Raw genomic sequence first — 12,641 nt, forward strand, 5'->3', positions numbered from 1 at the left:
TTTTTGTATATGGCGTGAGGTAGGGGTTCAAATTCATTTTTTGAAATGGACATCCAGTTTTCCTAGAACCATTTGTTGAAAACATTATTCTTTTCCTGGTACCCTCATTAGAAATAAATTGATTATAGAGGCATGGGTTTATGTCTAGTTTCTCAATTTTATTCCTTTTATGTGTTTACCCTTATTCTAGTAGCTTCCTACTTTGATTAGTGAAGTTTTTTGGTAATTTTCCAAAAATCAGGAAGTATAAGCTTCCCACATATGTTCTTTTTAAAGGTTGCATGTCTATTTAGTGTCCTTTTCATTTCCATATGAATTTTAAGGTTATCCTTTCCATTTAAAAAAATGTCATTTAGGGACTGGTACTGTGGCATAGTGGGCCGAGCCTCTGCCTATAGTGCTCGCATCCCACATGGGTGTGGTTCGTGTCCTGGCTGCTCCTCTTCCAATCCAGCTCTCTGATATGGCTTGGGAAAGCAGCGGAAGTTGGCCCAAGTGCTTGGGCCCAGGCCCCGGCATGGGAGACCTCAAGGAAACTACTGGCTCCTGGCTTTGGATTGGCCCAGCTTTGGCTGTTGTGGCCATTTGGAGACTGAACCAGCAGATGGAAGACTTTTCTGTCTTTCCCTCTCTCTCTCTCTAACTCTACTTCTCAAATAAAATAAATCAAATCTTAAAAATTTTTTTTAAAAGGTCATTGAATTATTATAGGGAGTGAGAGTTTTGCCATATTAATATTGTTTTGGCGTGGGAAGTTCTTCCATTCTTTAATTTCTTTGTCATATTTTGTAGTTTTCATTGTACAAGTTTTTCATCTCCCTTTAAATATTTTTCTAAGCATTAATTTGCTTTTTAGATCTTTTATTGGTAATATATAGAAACATCAATGAATTTTGATTATTATTTTGTTTCTGCAACCTTGCTGAAATCTTTTTAGTTGTAGTGTTTTTTGTGTGTATTCTTTAAGACAGTCTGTGTATAAGATCTTGTTATCTAAGAATAGAGATAATTTTACTACTTCCTTTCCAATTTGAGTGCACTTTACAATTTTTCTTACCTAATTGCTTGGGCTCTAACTTCTAGTACTCATTGAATCAACGTGACAAAAGTGGACTTTTTTGTCTTGTTCCTGATTCTAATGTAAAAGCTTCCGTTTTCATTACTGAGTACAATGTTCACTGTGGGTTTTTAATAACTTCCCTTTGTAGTTTTTTTTAAGAAGTTGCATTCTATTCCTAGTTTTATGAATGTTTTCACTTTGAAATGGTGTTGGATTTTGACAAAAGTTATTTTTTTGCGCATCAACTGACATGATCATGTACTTTTTTTTTTCATACAATCTGCTTAGGAAATTAATAGGCTTAAGTGCGTTCTATTTCTCTAGTCTGCTGTTTGCACTTAAACCATAAAAGCCTTTCATTAAGTTTTACCAAAAAACTTACATTAAGAGCCATTAAAATTGTGATTCTAGTGGCTACATGAATGTTCCATAATTTATTTAATATCTGTGCTGTTTCAAACACTTCCACCTCTCTGTCTCTTTAGAAGTCTTTAGTATCAGAGTTACTGAGCTGAAGTGTATGAATACACACACGGGCTCCAGCTAATTTTTCTTTTAGTGATGAAAGAGAGAGAGAGAGAGCGAGCGAGTCTTCCTTCCGCTGGTTCACTCCCCACGTGGCTGCACCTGCAGCTGAGCCTGGCAGAAGCCAGGATCAGGGAGAACCGCTCCCAGCTGCCCGGGGTTCACGGTCTGCGATTGCGTCTCCCCAACGCCAGGATCTGAGCCGGCCGGAATATTCTGAATATTCGCTTGCATGTCCCTGCATGTATGTTTTTTTAGGATTTTCTGGATATACAGAAACATTGGGAAAAACTGACACATAAAACGAACGTAGAAACAGTCTATTAAAGAAAAGCATGTCCATATTCTTAATTGGATTTACCGTAAAAGCATGCACATCAGGCATCAAGCATAAATGCGCTCCGTTTAAACACACACCGCATACCTACACGTTGGCGTCACCAGATCAATTATAAGCCCCAAACCATTCTTAAAGCGAGCGACCCGAAAACACGCCCAGGAACCGGGAGGAAAACTACGGTTCCCGAGAGCGTAGCGGGAACACGCGCGGGGCGGCCTCCAAACTTGTGGCCTCGGTCCCGCCTCCTCCTTCCAGCGATTGGACCCCCTACTTCCGTGCTCCGGAATTCTGTTCTTCCATTGGTGAGGCCGCCACTTCCGTGTCTGGACTGCTCTTCTCCCATTGGTGGGGACTCCAGCGGCGGTCACATGCCGCCTTGACGTTCGCCGGCTCTTGGAGCCCACCGGCTTGCCCCGTACCAAGATGGCGGCGGACGCAGCTGCTGGGAAGTACAGAAGCACTGTCAGCAAAAGCAAAGACCCCTCGGGGCTGCTCATCTCTGTGATCAGGTGAGGGAGGCCGGAGGCAGGGTCAGGGGACGGGAGCAGCGGCTCGATCTCCGCTTTGGAGGGGAGAAGGGTCAGCTGGGTCCCGCCCTGCCGACCCTTCCTCTCCGCCTCGCCTCCCCAGGCCCCGGTGGTCCCACCTTTCTCTCCCGGGTTGGGCTCTGAGGGAGGAGCCCCACCTCACAGCCTCATCTGTAAGGGCAGATGCCTCTGGCCAGGGCCCCCGGGGCCTGCCCCCCGCGCCGTTGGGGTTTGCCGGGGCGGAGCAGGTGAGGGGACGCGTGTGGAGCGCTCGCCCAGGAAGCGCCCGGGTCCTGGGCGTCCGTCCCGGGAAGCCGGGCACACACCTGTTTGTGATGTTCGCTTTGCCCCTTCCCGCCGCCCGGTCCCTGTGAATTCCTTAAAAGAACCGAAACGAAATAAATTTCGAGTCATCCCCCCTGCCCACCTCACCCGCGAGTGTTAGGGTGGAGTTGGGGTGGTGCACCTTGCGCGGGTTTTTCCCCTTTAAAAATAGAAGGAAATGGAAGGTGGCGGAACCTTGTGGAAACTGATAGGACCAATCTGAATAAAACGTATATGACACTGTTTTTACGCTGTCGGCGTTTGGATTTCAATGCAGATGTTTTTCATTAAAACAAACACCCCTCCCGTCTCTATGCCCCACCTGTGCCAAGTTTATGCCTTCTTGAGGGCTGCCCAAATATATTGATTTTTTTTTTTAAACTCAGGGTCCAGCAGTATCTGGTAGGTACTAAGCTCTCGGGATGAACGAACCTTAAAGCAGCGCACCACTGGTGGGCCGATAATGACCCGTCTCTTGGGTCTTAGCAAGGGGACTGTAGATTCAGATCATAGCCTATTAAATCATTATTATCCGTATTCTGCCAGGGTTACGGGAATGCTTCTCGGTCTGGAAATACTTAATGTATTTGTCGTGTCATACAAGGGAAATAGTCTTCTCTTGGTCCGCAGGCGCCATTCATGCTGTGACAAAACGCAGGGAGTGTAGATGTGTCTCAGAGGCACAAACCAGTAGGTAGAATATTTGTAGATTCCAGGCCTAATCCCCTGCGGGATTATAATACATGGCTTTATTTTCTTTCTTTTTGGACTTGCTTTAGGCAACATTCACTTAAACAACAGGCGTTTTGTGCCGTTTCTTTGTATGGTGCCTGGCACCTACGGCATACGTAGTAAATGCTTGTTGAATGAATAAGTGAGCACCCTGAGTTCTGCACACGATGTTCCCTTGAGAAAAAATATAGTCTACCTGTGCGTAACAGCAGAGGTACAGGGGGAGAGAGACGGAGGAGGAAGTGTGATGGCCTTTGAGGAGTGGTTGCTTCCAACGGAAATAGAGCAGAGATCAGGGAAGTTGGCAGCTAAACGCAAATGTAGCCACCTCGGAGAGGCGGAGCTTCTGTAGACTGTTTGCTATGTATCATGTCTTTCATATGTGTCATTTCTTTTCTGCTGTCAATTTTCTTCAATGGAAGTAAATTTACTCCAGATGTCCTACATTTGAAAACCAAGCGTGGGCTTTTCTGCTGGCAGATTCAGAGACGTAGGTTGCCTTTGAGTGGCCGTTGGTTTGTGCTGTGCAGAGAGAGGCTCCTCTTGCTAGGTGGTGTGTGGCATAGCCACGGATGTCTGCTGGTTACTACCTTCACTGGTCACCTCCATGTAGCACTAGGCGGTGTGTGGCATGGCCATGGATGTCTACTGTCATCTTCACTTGGTCACCTCCATCTAGCACTAGGTGGTCTTGACTTTAACTTCCATTGTTTCTTACTGCTTTTCATTTTCTTCCTTCTCCTTGACTGATTCACCCCACTTGAGAATAACACTTATTTATTACATTTGTTTTGAGCATAATATAAGAGTGGTTCCAGACGTAGCTTCCTGGCCAAGTTCAGTAAGGATTAGGTTCATGGTTACCCATGACCTGAACGCCAGATGTTGTTGATGCCGGGGCACTGGTTTTTGTACTTCAACATTTTCTTTTGAGTCACAGGAATATTTGGGAGTGGGAGTGAGGATGTTGCCAGCTCCCCAGCCCTGTTGGTCCCTTTGTGGTATGCTTTTGAACACACCTAGCAGTTTAAATTCCATGAAGGGTGGCTGTGAATGAGAGAGGGGAAGTACTTGTTACTGAGCTGTTTCATGGTGGGTTGGGGTAGGGGTGTGTCCCACAGGGAAGAAGAGATTTGCAAATGTATATTTCTTGTTAATGAACTCTGGCTTTACTCTGAATTTGCTTCTTTGTATAGCTGTTCAATTTGTAGCCTTTGTGATACTGTTTTTGGAACATTGTATTCCTTTTTCTTAATTCCTCAGAAAACTTTGCTTGCCTCCTCCAAGTCTTACCCTTGCTTCAAATTCCTTCTCAAAGACTGTAGCTTTCTGCATTGCTTTGGCAACAAGCCTCCCACAGGAAAGCCCTTGTAGGCTCATGTTTATGAATCGAAGATATATGTAGTACAAACCAGTTCTATTTCATGTTTCCATGGGCCTATCATTTTGTCACCAAATCAATTACTTGTTGGTGAGTCCACTGTCTTTTGGAAAGTTTGATTAGTTTAGCTTTATTTATCTTTTTAAATAGAGATTGATTTATTTACTTGAAAGAGTTGCAGGGAGGAGAGGCAGAGAGAGAGAGGAGAGAGAGAGAGAGAGAAGGAGAGGCAGAAAGAGAGAGAGAGAGGAATCTGCTGGTTCACTCCCCAATTGACTGCAGTCTGGAGCTGCACTGATCTGAAGCCAGGAGCCAGGAGCTTCCTCTGGGTCTCCCACATGGGTGCAGGGGCCCAAGCGCTTGGGCCATCTCTATTGTTTTCCCAGGCCACAGCAGAGAGCTGGATCTGAAGTGGAGCAGTTGGGACTTGAACCGGCACCCATATGGGATGCTGGTACTAGAGGCGGCGGCCTCATCTACTATGCTACAGTGCCGGCCCCTATTTAACTGTTTTTTAAAAGAGATTTATTTATTTATTTTGAAAGCAGAGTTACAAAGAGAGAGGGAGAGGGACGCGCGCATACACACACACACACACACAATCTTCCATCTGCTGGTTCACTCCCCATATACCTGCAACGGCTGGTGCTGGGCCAGGCTAAAGCCAGGAGCCAGGAGCTTCATTCTGGTCTCCCACATGGGTGGCAGAGGCCCAAGCACTTGGATCATCTTCTGCTTTTCTCAGGTCGTTAACTGGGAGCTGGATGAGAAGAGGAGCAGCTGGGATTTGAACCGGTGCTCATATTGGATGCCAGCATTACAGATGATGGCTTTACTCACTTCACCACAATGCCAGCCCCTGTCTTTGTTAAGACTTATTTGTTTATTTTCAATGCAGTGAGACAGAGAGATAGAATATCTTGCATTTGCTGGCTTACTCCCTAAATGGCTGCAAGCCAGGATCCTGGAAGTCTGTTCGGGTCTCCCACGTGGGTGGCAGGACGCAGGCACTTTGGCCATCTTCCACTGCCCTCCCAGGCACATTGTCAGGAAACTGCAGCAGCAGCAGCAGCAGCAGCAACCTGAACAGGCACTTTTTTTTTTTTTAATGATTTATTTATTTATTTGAAAGAGTTACAGAGAGAGAGAGAGAGAGAGAGGTCTTCCATCTTCTGGTTCACTCCTCAGTTGGCCTGGGAAAGCAGTAGAGGATGGATGGCCCAAGTGCTTGGGCCCCTGCACCCACGTGGGAGACCTGGAAGAGGCTCCTGGCTTTGGATCCACCCAGCTCTGGCCCTTGTGGCCATTTGGCGAATGAACCAGAGGATGGAAGCCCTTTCTGTCTCTCCCTCTCTGTAACTCAGCCTCTCAAATGAATAAGTAGAATCTTTAAAAAAAAAAAAAGTAAAAAAAAATGAAAAAAATTAAAAATCTATGAAAAAATGGAAATAAAAGATAACATTTTGGTGCAATAAAAATCCCACAGCAACCTTTTGAAATCCATGTGTAGTTTTTTCATGATATGCATTCCCCATGACCTTTTTGAAGATCTCTTATATTCCTGTTTCCAGATTTTTACACTAAAATAAACTTACATTTTAATGCCATTTCCCATCACCATTTTTTATGTACCCTTATATTAGCATAATGCTTTATATTGTGTGTGTGTGGCTTTTTTTAATTAAAGATTTCTTTATTTGAGAGGCAGAGAGAGAGAGGTCTTCCCTCCCCTGGTTCACTCCCGAAATGGTTGCAAGGGCTGGAAGCTGTGCTGATCTGAAGCCAGGAGCCTGAAACTTCTTTTGGGTCTCCCACATGGGTGCAGGGGCCTATGCACTTGGACCATTTCTGCTGCTTTCCCAGGCCATAGCAGAGAGCTGGATTGGAAGAGGAGTGGCCGGGATGCTGGTGCCGTGGGCAGAGGCTTAACCCACTGCGCCACAGCTCCAGCCCCTATGTTGTGCCTGTTTTTTTTTTTTTTTTTTGGATTTATTTATTTGAAAGGCAGAGTTATGGACAGTCAGAGGCAGAAAGGGAGAGAGGGGGAGAGAGAGAGAGAGATCTTCCATCTGCTGGTTCATTCCCCAAATGGCTGCAATGGTCAGAACTGTGCCGATCTAAAGCCAGGAGCCAGGAGCTTCTTCTAGGTCTCCCACATGGGTGCAGGGGCCCAAGCACTTGGGTCATCTTCTAACTGCTTTCCCAGGCCATAGCAGAGAGCTGGAGCTTAAGTGGAGCCACAGGGACCCAAACTGGTGGCCATATGAGATGCTGGGACTGCAGTCAGTGGCTTTATCCACTATGCTACAGTGCTGCCCTATGTTGTTTTAAAATACTGTTTCTAATAGTTGGAACAACATTTATTGTTAGAGTCATATTTAATACTGGATTAATAAAATTCCAGGGAGGGGCCTGCATTGTGGTACAGCCGGTAAAGCTGCCGCCTGCAACACCAGCATTCTGTATGGGGAACGGTTTGTGTCCTGGTGCTCCACTTCTGATCCAGCTCCCTGCTAACGCACCTGGGAAAAGCAGTGTGAGATGACTCAAGTTCTTGGACCCATGTGGGAGACCTAGAGGAGGCTCAAGGCTCCTGGCTTCAGTCTGGCTCAGCCCTGGCCGATGTGGCCACTTGCAGAGTGAATGAGCAGATGGAAGATCTCTCTCTCTCTCTGTGTAACTCTGACTTTCAAAAAAATTAATGAATCTTTAAAAAAAAAAAATCCAGGTAGATGAGGACAAGAGTAGGTGTGCAGACATGGGAAATATTCAGATCTCATTGCTGCTGTTTCCAACTGTGTTACTAAATCCTTAAGTAATGGTTCTATAGTTTGCTAGTACGACAGTCCATCACTGACAGCATTTAAAAACCAAATAATTTAAAGGTTCCTACAGTGTAATTGTAAAATAGGTGTTGCAGTTGGTAGATGGATATTTGTTAAGTTCCTTGTGAGTCAGGACTAGCAATTCTCAATTGTTTAGAAAAAGCTGAATAAAAATATTTCAGGACAGCAGGTATTTCGGAGGGCCGATTCCCTGAGCTTAGTAGGAAGGGTCCTCCGGCCTGCAGGGAGGGCTCTATGAGGAGACCGCATGCTTGAGATTTATCTCTTGGAGGCTGGTGCTCACTGCTGCTAACTTAGGCTTTACGTTTTGCCACTGGCCCTTTAAGATCAAGCTAATTGGATAGAGCACTGATTACCTGCTGATACACAGTTTGGGCAGTTGTACAGTAACATGCACACACACAGGGCCTTTTCCTGCTTTTCTATTGGTCCCACCTCTCTGCCCCCCACCCCAATCTTTTGTTTGGTGGGCACTCGGAGAAGGCAACCTATCTACATGGGAAATGTGCAAGGTGGCATCTTGGAGCTGTTGTTACCATATTTTTGTGAGTTCCTGTCAGATGTTTGATTGGGAAATGTGTCTACCACTTACTGTTAGGTGATTTGCTTACCAATTAAACGTTGTGTCTCCTTCCTGTCGGAGTTGGAGCCCAAGAGCCCGTTTAATTGGCAAGACAGTCTCTGCTTGCAGAGACCTCGCAGGAACCTCCGAGCAGAACTTGGGGGGCAGACAGAGCCTGGTGTGCGAAGTCAAGGAGGTTTGAAGACCGATGAAGGCTCACCTTTTTTCATCAACTTTTAAGTCCTCACAGAAGTCGGAATTTCAAAACCCCAGCAAGTCCTTTATTGTAGACACCTGCTCCATTTCCGGCCTCCTCGGAGACTATCTGGGTCCGTGCCCGTATGTAATTCAAAGTAAACTTCGTTGAAGGGGACCAGGCTTTGATCAAGGCTTTGAACAGCCGCTTTGAGGCTCATCCCACACAGTCTGTGGGTGCTTGGTTCCGAGCCGGAGCCTGGAAGCTGTGTTTGGTGCCAGTGTTGTCTTGGTACCGTCACCTCTCTTCCTTTGACGCCCATCTCTTCATGGTTTTTATGTTTCAAGCTGTCTTTGTACCCCGGGGAGTCTTGCATGAGCCATGCAATGTTGCTTTGAAATCACGCTAGAATACTTGGAGAGGAAACACTTCATCGACTTTCAAGGAGTCCCAAGATCACGTGACAGCATACGTGGGAGGAAGAGACAAGACAACCCCCATTTTCTGGTTAGATGGGCACCATCCCTATCTTGGGAATGCGTAGTTCTATTTCCATCTACATTTGTAGTTAGCCTTGGAAGTCCTTGAAGGCTTTGAGGCACAGTGTGAACATCCGGGGATACGGTCAGGTTGTTTCTCCAAGACACTGCTTACAGATGTGTGCAGAGCTTTGGGGGACGGCATCGCCCATGTGTGGTGGTGCGGTTAAATAGAAACCTGCTATATTACCCATGCAACCCTGGGCAGCAGTTACTTTAAAGCATCCTGTTGCCGCGTCTCAGTTGTCAAATGAGAGAATAATCCGATCTCAGTGGTTTTGGGGAACATTCCATGAGTTGAGAGTGCAGAGAAGCACCCGGCACAGTTTGGCACAGAGAAGCCACTCAGAGGCTCATTTTCTTCTTTCCAGGGGTCTGTAGCTACTTTGATGAGAAACTGCCAGATAGCAGCCAGGATATTGTGTGAATTTTTCACCGGAATTGTCCTTGCCAGGGTAACTGGCTTCTGTTGCCATCATAACCGGGAAAGCTCGTGCCACTGAATTAAAATAATTATTTGGTAACTTGAGATTGAGCTAAAGAAACTAGGCATATGTGTACTTTACACATGTGCTTGTAAAACATACAAAATATAAACACACATGAAATATAAAACATTGAGTAAAAGACTACAAATGAGCAAATCAAAGGACCTAGATAACTCTCATTTTCCTTTATAAAAATTATTTTGCGTGGTTTTGTGAGATGAATGGATATGAAAGAACAGTGTCCGACAATGTCACTTCCCAGACTGTGACCTATTTTTCTTCTTTAAGGATTTCATACGGATCCTGTCTGTCCATGTATATATATAAAGATTTGATAGTTATAATTATAATAAAGTTAGTTTTCTTAGCATAACAGAAACCTTTATATTGCTATATTGTCCTTGTAGTTATGTAAGTTTTTTTAATGTGGATAAATTAAAATACACAAAATTACAGAGAAGAAAAAGACAAATCACCCATTTGTCTTCACCCAGAATTAACTACTGTTAATACTTCCAGTTAAAAGAAGTCACTCAGTTGATATAAAAATAGTACACTCATAATAAGGAATTGGAACAATGAAAATGCAGAAAGATGTGGAGATGAAGGTAAAAACAAATTATTCTGCATTTTATCCACCATCAGTGATGTTAGGTGAACCTCATTCCAGCCTTAGCTCGCCACATAGGTACTTGAGTGTGTGTGTGTGTTTAAAATATTGGGTGGGTAGAAATAATTTTTTTATTAAGCATAGAATCTCCGTGTATTTATTTGTGTCTTTGAGACAGTCGTATGTAGGAAAGCACACATCTTGTGTAAATGGCTCCATGAGTTTTTACCTGTGTAACCACTGTCCAGGTGAAGCTAGGCAATGCCTCCAGCCTCCAAGAATGTTCTTTTCTTGTCACTTCTTTCCTCTGTACCACTATAACTGTGCCCCATTGTTATAGCACCATTCGTTGAAAAGGCTGCCCTTTCATCACTGAATTTCTTTTGCACGTTTGTCAAAAATCAATTTCCCCTGTCTATGGGGTTCGGTTTCCTGACACTCCCGTCTGTTTCTTTCATGTTTATCTGGATGACAGTGTCACACTCCCGATTACTGTTTTCCCAAGTCTTGAAGGCAGACAGACCCTCCCATTTTATTCTCCTCTTTCAAAGTTGCTTTGGGTATTGCAGGCCTCTTGTGTTTCCATGTGATTTTTGAAATGAGCTAGCCAATTTCTACCATGAGATCTGCTTGGTTTTGATTGGGGTTGCGTTGAGTGTACGGAGTGAAGGAATTGACACTCTCTTGGTATTGAATTGTCTGATCTATGAATAGGCCAAGTCTTTCTGTTCAGTTCTCCTTTAATTTCTGCGAAGTTTGTTGGAGATTGCAGTGTGTAGTAGCTTCCACACGCCTTTGGTCCAGTTGGTCTTGAAGGACTTGCGGTCATGCCACAGTTCACCAAGTGCTGGTGCTCCTGTTTGCAGTCTCTCTTCTCTGGGGGTTTATAAGTTTCTGCTGCTGGGTCTTTAAGTTTGCCAGTCTCTTTAGCTATTTTTGATCTGTTTTTAATCTCACCTGATGAAATTTTTATTTCAGGTTATAATTTTCATCTCTGAAAGTTTGGTTTCAGTCTTTTTAAAATGTCTTTCCAGTCTCTACTACTCACGTGTTGCATCTTTCCCATGGCTTCCTGCACATATAGAATACAAGTGTTAAGAGTAAATGAATGTCCTTGTCTATTGATTTTGTCATCTGTGTCATTTCTGGGTTAGTTTCCATGGATTACATTTTTTTCCTCTTATTTAATTTGCCTTGTACTTTTATTAGATGATAGTGTATCTTTAACCTTGCTGGATGCTGCTTTTGGATTTTTTTCTATTATATTTTTGAGCGTTGTTCTGGGATGTGGGGAAGGGACTTGGCAATGGTTTGGTGCTTTCAGATCTTGCTTTAAGTTTGCTAGTTAGGAACAAAGTGACATGTAGTCTAGAACTAATTTTATCTCTCTGCTCTGGCGAGATATCTTGTGAGTATTCCAGTGCCTCGCGGATGATGAGATTCTTCACTCTGGCTGGGCAAACAGTTGCTATCTCTGGCTCTGAGTTCAGAGTGATCCTTTCAGGTTGTTACTTTCCTGGCCTTCAGTAGCTGCCTGTCCCACAAGTGTTGATCAATGTGGGCTGAAGACTCACAGAAGCCCCACATGGCCAGCCAGAGTTCCCTGTACGTTAGAGCCCTGCAGACTCACTATTGTGGCGAAGGGGGTCCCCAGCTGAACTTATTTCAATTTCTTGTCTCAGCATACGAGATGAATTCAAAGCAAAGACCCAGCTAAACTGCAAGATTTATTTAAAGAGGTTAAAAGAGACAGCACACACTCAGAAGCGAATGAGGGCAGCCCTGGAGAACTGTGCACACTCCAATTTGGCTGCCCCCTTTAGTGGGTAGGGGGAGGTGCTGTAATTGAATAAACCGATGGGGTGGAGTTTGGGTGGGGCTCAGTGACTGATGGTCTCTGGGAAAGTTTGATGACATCTCGGCTAGAGCTCGGTGTACATGTGTTCATGGTGTCTTCATGATGGACAAGGCTCAGGTGCATCATGGGAAAGTGGCTATGCTGTGTTGGCCTGGGAAGTGGTGGAGATTTTTTTTTAAGCAATGCAGGGCTGCGGCACAGGGACTTGGGAATGTCTCAGCTCCTTTGTTCACTAACTCCTTGCCTATCCCATATCATAGCCACCTTCATGTCTAGTGAAACTTGTTTTGTTTGTTAGTCCTTGTCATTCAGTCTGGGGCCCAAGTAGAAGCCTGTCAGTAAGTGTTATGTTTTTAAAAAATATCTTTGAAGATTAGGTTGTTTTTTTTTTTTTGGACAGACAGAGTGGACAGTGAGAGAGAGAGACAGAGACAAAGATCTTCCTTTGCCGTTGGTTCACCCTCCAATGGCCGCAGCGTGCTGATCCGATGGCAGGAGCCAGGTGCTTCTTCTGGTCTCCCATGGGGTGCAGGGCCCAAGCACTTGGGCCATCCTCCACTGTACTCCCTGGCCACAGCAGAGAGCTGGCCTGGAAGAGGGGCAACCGGGACAGAATCCGGTGCCCCGACCGGGACTAGAACCCGGTGTGCCGG

At 44.9% G+C, this 12,641-nt stretch overlaps 1 protein-coding gene across 10 annotated transcripts in view; it reads left to right on the forward strand.

Annotated features, from left to right (window-relative positions):
* Nucleotides 1–2,330: 2,330 nt before the first annotated feature.
* EXOC4 (exocyst complex component 4) overlaps nucleotides 2,331–12,641 on the forward strand; it is an 867,110-nt gene continuing 856,799 nt past the window's right edge. For all 10 annotated transcript variants that reach the window (XM_002711996.6, XM_070071324.2, XM_089328633.1 and 7 more), the window contains exon 1: nucleotides 2,331–2,434. In XM_002711996.6, the coding sequence (XP_002712042.4) occupies nucleotides 2,349–2,434 (86 nt within the window). In that variant the 5' untranslated portion in view covers nucleotides 2,331–2,348. The remainder of the gene's footprint in view (nucleotides 2,435–12,641) is intronic.

Source organism: Oryctolagus cuniculus, chromosome 3 (genome assembly GCF_051225735.1).
Source record: "Oryctolagus cuniculus isolate XC-2025 breed Fujian yellow rabbit chromosome 3, ASM5122573v1, whole genome shotgun sequence".
Classification (NCBI taxonomy): Eukaryota; Metazoa; Chordata; class Mammalia; order Lagomorpha; family Leporidae; genus Oryctolagus; species Oryctolagus cuniculus.